The sequence below is a fragment of the Pinus tabuliformis genome, chromosome X, assembly GCF_031772625.1.
Source record: "Pinus tabuliformis cultivar Carrire ecotype Pingquan chromosome X, CPIR1, whole genome shotgun sequence".
NCBI classification, from domain to species: domain Eukaryota; kingdom Viridiplantae; phylum Streptophyta; class Pinopsida; order Pinales; family Pinaceae; genus Pinus; species Pinus tabuliformis.
In genome coordinates this window covers 247,592,057-247,596,651 of record NC_142308.1, presented here as the reverse complement: position 1 = coordinate 247,596,651, position 4,595 = coordinate 247,592,057, and the positions used below count along the sequence as shown (strand labels likewise).

Sequence of the window (4,595 nt, the reverse complement as noted above, 5' to 3'; positions counted from 1 at the left end):
TTGTAATGTAATCTATAAAATTCTAGCGACAATAATGGTAAAAAGATTACAACCTCTACTCCCAGAATTGATAGCAAAAGAACAAACAGGGTTTGTGAAAGGGAGACAGATCGTGGATGGGATTGTCATCACTCAAGAGGTGATTCATTCCTTAAAGAAGACCGGAAATAAAGGAATGATGGTTAAACTTGACTTAGCAAAAGCCTATGATAAACTTAGCTGGCAATATCTTCAAAAAATTCTACAAGCCTATGGATTTGACGATAGATGGATAGCATGGATAATGTCCATGATATCCACACCAAGCATGTCAATCCTGCTCAATGGGACCCCTACAGACACCTTTAAACCTTCCCGTGGCCTAAGACAGGGAGATCCACTTTCACCGTTTCTGTTCATTTTAGCAGCGGATGGGTTAGGCCAATTAATCAATGCAAGAGTAAGTAGAGGGGAGTTCAAAGGGCTGAGATTATGGGGGGATGACTTAACCATTACACATCAATAATTCGTGGATGATGTAATGATGTATAGCCAAGAAAATCTCAAGGAAGCAAAAAAAACTCGAGGAGATCCTTACAGAATTCACAAAAGCTTCAGGAACAGAGGTGAATAAGGAGAAAACTGAAATATTCTTCTTTAATACTCCAAGGGTGAGCCAAGCCTTCCTAGCAAGAACAATGGGGTTCAAAATTGGACAGTTTCCAACTAAATACTTAGGAGTACAACTGAGTGATCAACATAACAGAATAGTGAATTGGAAAGGATTGCTAAGGAAAATTCAAAAAATAATGGACAATTGGATGTTCAGAACGCTCAACACCCCGAGCCACCTTATACTCTTGAAGTCTATTCTTCAAGCTATGCCAGTCTATCAGATGGCTAGTCAAGCGATCCCTAAAACCATATGCCAGAAAATGGTGCAACTCTTCAAAAATTTTCTGTGGCAAGGGTCAAATAAATAAAAAAAGTGGGCTTTACTTTCATGGACATGGTTAAGCAAGTCTGTCACAGAGGGAGGCCTAGGACTAAGAGACCCCTACATATTAAACCAAGTCATGGGGGAAAAATTATGGTGGAGATGGGTTCAAGGAGGGAATGACCTATGGAAATAGCTTTGGGAAAAGAAATATGAGATAGCAAGGACTCTAGAAGGAAAACTCCGAACACTATCAGAAAGGAAAGGCTCAGCCATTTGGAACCTGGCAAGTATGAACAGAGCCTTGATAAGAGACAACAACTTCTGGGAAATTCGAGAGGGGGATAAAGCAGACTTTTGGCAGGAGGTGTGGCAACAGAGAGGAATCCTGATCCAGGAACCCCAGCTCCAAGAAATCCAATAGTACACAACCCAAATAGTGGAAGATGCAGTAAGAAACTATTGGGTAGAGGAACAGAATAGTTACTGGAGAAAATGGAAGACAAAGAGTGACTGGCCCGAAGCCCCAGAAACTAATCAATGGATAATTTATCAAAAAGAAATGGCAACCAGGAAAATTGCAATTAAAGAAGGAACATATATAATAAGATGGGGTAAACGCATAAAAGGCATGTTCACAACCTTAGAAGGTTACCATATAAAGACAGGAGGAGGTGGAATGCAGATATAAAAAAATGGAAAAGAATATGGCAGTTAAAAACTTGGCCAAAAGTGGCGTTTTTTACCTGGACAGTGCTGCATGGGCGTGCCCTGACTTGGGACCAATTAAGAAGGAAAGGGATGCATGGGCCCTCACGATGTGCATTGTGCCAAAAACAAGAAGAAACCATGGAGCACGTCGCAAACTCCTGCAGTGTAAGTAACAACCTGTGGCAAAAACACCAACAACTATTCGAGATTACAGATAGGAATATAGGGAGCATAAAAACAACAATAGAGAAGTGGAGCAGTAAGCCTTACCGCAACACAATCCTGAACCATGCATGGAATCTGTCAATTGGGTTTCTCCTGTGGAACCTTTGGAAGGCACGAAACAGGGTAATATTCAGCGAAGATAAAAAAGACAAAGGAGAATTATGGAACCAAATCATGAAAAACATAAGAGAAACAGTAAGTCTGGAAAATTGGAAAGAGGACGACTGGAAGATGGAAGGAATGGAGACCTGCATTATGAACCGACTGGAAATCAAAGTAAAAAACACAAACAAGATAGGGAAGGAACATGATGCAGGCAAGGCTAGAGCTGAAGAAAGATATAGGAACCCACCACAAGGGTTCATAAAACTAAATTTCGATGGGGTGGCCAAAGGCAACCCAGGGGAGGCTGGCATAGGAGGGATATTCAGAGACGAGGAAGGGAAGATCAAATGGGCATATGCAATGGACTGCGGCATCGCCACGAACAACGAAGAAGAATACCATGCGCTAAACAGGGGACTAGAGATAGCGATAAGAGAAGGGTACCATAGTCTGCAGATAGAAGGTGACTCCATGCTGGTTATAGAAACAATGAAACAACTACAGCAAGGAAAAAAAGCTGAAAAGCTGAGCAAAAGCTGGAGGACAGCTTGGGTAATAACAGAATTACAACAACAACTACAGAAGATGGCATACACCATACCATCCCATGTGAAAAGGAAAGGAAATGCCCCGGTGGACCTCCTTGTGAACTAGGGATGCCGAAATAGAGAGCAACAGTTAGATGCGGGAGGGGAAGAGCTTAGTCAGAATGAGGAAATGAAACAAATGATATAGGTAGTTGAAGAAGATAGGCAGCAAAGCAAGCATCTAGCGAATGCAGTTGATGTTGATGGGAGGGAAGAAGGATGAAGGCAGGACATAATAGATCACACTTGGAACAGCAAAGGATGGAGGAAAGGACGGAGATGAATCAGATGACAGAAGAGGGCAGAGAATGGACAGACCTGAGAAGAGTGGGGGCAGAAATGGAAAGGTGTGGAAGAAGGGAGGGCAGGACATCAAGACCGAGAAGGGGCAGCAAGTGGATGCCAAATGGTAGTGTGGAGTCAGCAAGTGGACGGCAAGAGCAGCCGGGAGAAGAAAGACATAAATGAAGCATGGAGGAAAAGACAGATGGGTAGCATCCCAAGACAAGTGGGATGGAAGGCGAGCCAAGGAAGGAAGGAAAAGCGGACAGCTGGTGGTAGAATTAAGACAGGAGGATGTTAAAGGAGTAGAGTCAGAGGGAAACCATGCATTTTGCATGAGGACGCGAAAGAAGGAAGGTGGCGAGAGAGAATGCTCAGAGCGCAAATGAAAGCTGCAGGAGATAGAACAGTGCATCCAGGTAGATGGGTATGTAAAATTTTCCTCTCCATCCTTTGAAATAATCTTTAGCTTGAAGTATAGAGCAGGCATGAAGATAGATAGGGATGATCCTCAGAATCTCAGAAGCAAGTATAGAGATAAGGTAGTTGGGGACAGGGAAGAATCCTTGGGGGCTATGGCCAAGAAGGGTGAGCATAAAAGTAATGTGAGGAGGAGAAAGGAAATGGAGGACCCAACCATCCATGATCCCTGTAACAGAATTGAGGCGTCGGGTGATTCCAGCCCAGAGACTCAGTCTGTTGAGATGAACCCTGTCAGGAAGGAAAGGAAAGCCTGGAAAATTCGAGGGAGGAAGTAGGAGCACCTCATAGGGAGAGGAGATTCTGAAGAAAACTGTGAGGGTGACTCTGGACCAGAGAAACCCAAACCTGGGAAAGGGGTAGGCAGGCCTAGGAGAGAAAGGAGTGACCTTGAAAGAAAGAAGGAGCACTCGAACCAGGAAAAGAACTCTAACTGTCATAGTGCAAGTCAAAGTGATGGGGGCCCTGAACCTGAAAGAATTAGAGAGGCTGTAGTACTGCATCAAAGAGAAAGAAACTACAAAAGTAGAACCATGATGAGGGGGGGTAGAAATATCCCTTTCAATTATATAACCTCAATGGCCAAAACTGATAATTGTGTTTACCATTGGTAAGGGCGCAACTGCAACCCAGACAGAGCACTCTAAGGATAAGAGTACCAAGGTGCAGACAAGAAGAAACATGGCACCCAGGCGTAGCTAGAGGAACGTTAAAAAAGAAGAAGGAATGAGTGGCACAGGGAAGAAAAAAGGAAGGAAACCGAATGGTGAACAGATGAAGAGAATAATCGATGCCTACATGGAGGCAAATATGAAGGAGGTCAGAGATCAAATATGGGGTTGGGAAAGAGATCTGAGAAATAACCTGAGAGGCCAAGACTTCCCCACGGATGAATGGGAAGAAATGCTATAGGACCCGGGTACCACAAATGGCCGGAATTCTCTCTTTAACAGGACTTTGCAACAATATTGGATAATGAAATACATTGTCGCCCGTGCCATGACCCTACACCAGGAACATGCGAAAGGGGAAGTGCTGAATAGGCAGGAAAGGAACAAGGAACCAGACCCAGTTCGGGGGGAATAATGAAAGAACTAGTGACAATTTAGATACAAACTTACAAGAGTAATCTAGCATTGGGCAGAATTGAGTAGACACTGTTGGAGATAAATTGGAAAATGTTCCAGCATGGACAAGGGCTTCTAGGTCTAGGGGTGAAGTTGTAGAATCCTGGTGGTAAGGTGCTGAATTCGAAAGAAAAGGTGACAGTTTCTGATGAGGATTAGTTT

The 4,595-nt window shown here is 43.6% G+C and overlaps 1 protein-coding gene across 1 annotated transcript; it reads left to right on the top strand.

Moving 5' to 3' along the window:
- The first annotated feature begins 1,765 nt into the window (after positions 1 to 1,765).
- On the top strand, positions 1,766 to 2,611 carry LOC149139301 (uncharacterized). Its single transcript, XM_089450675.1, has one exon. It carries the CDS (start codon positions 1,766 to 1,768, stop codon positions 2,609 to 2,611), a length of 846 nt encoding a protein of 281 aa, XP_089306801.1.
- Positions 2,612 to 4,595: the final 1,984 nt, after the last annotated feature.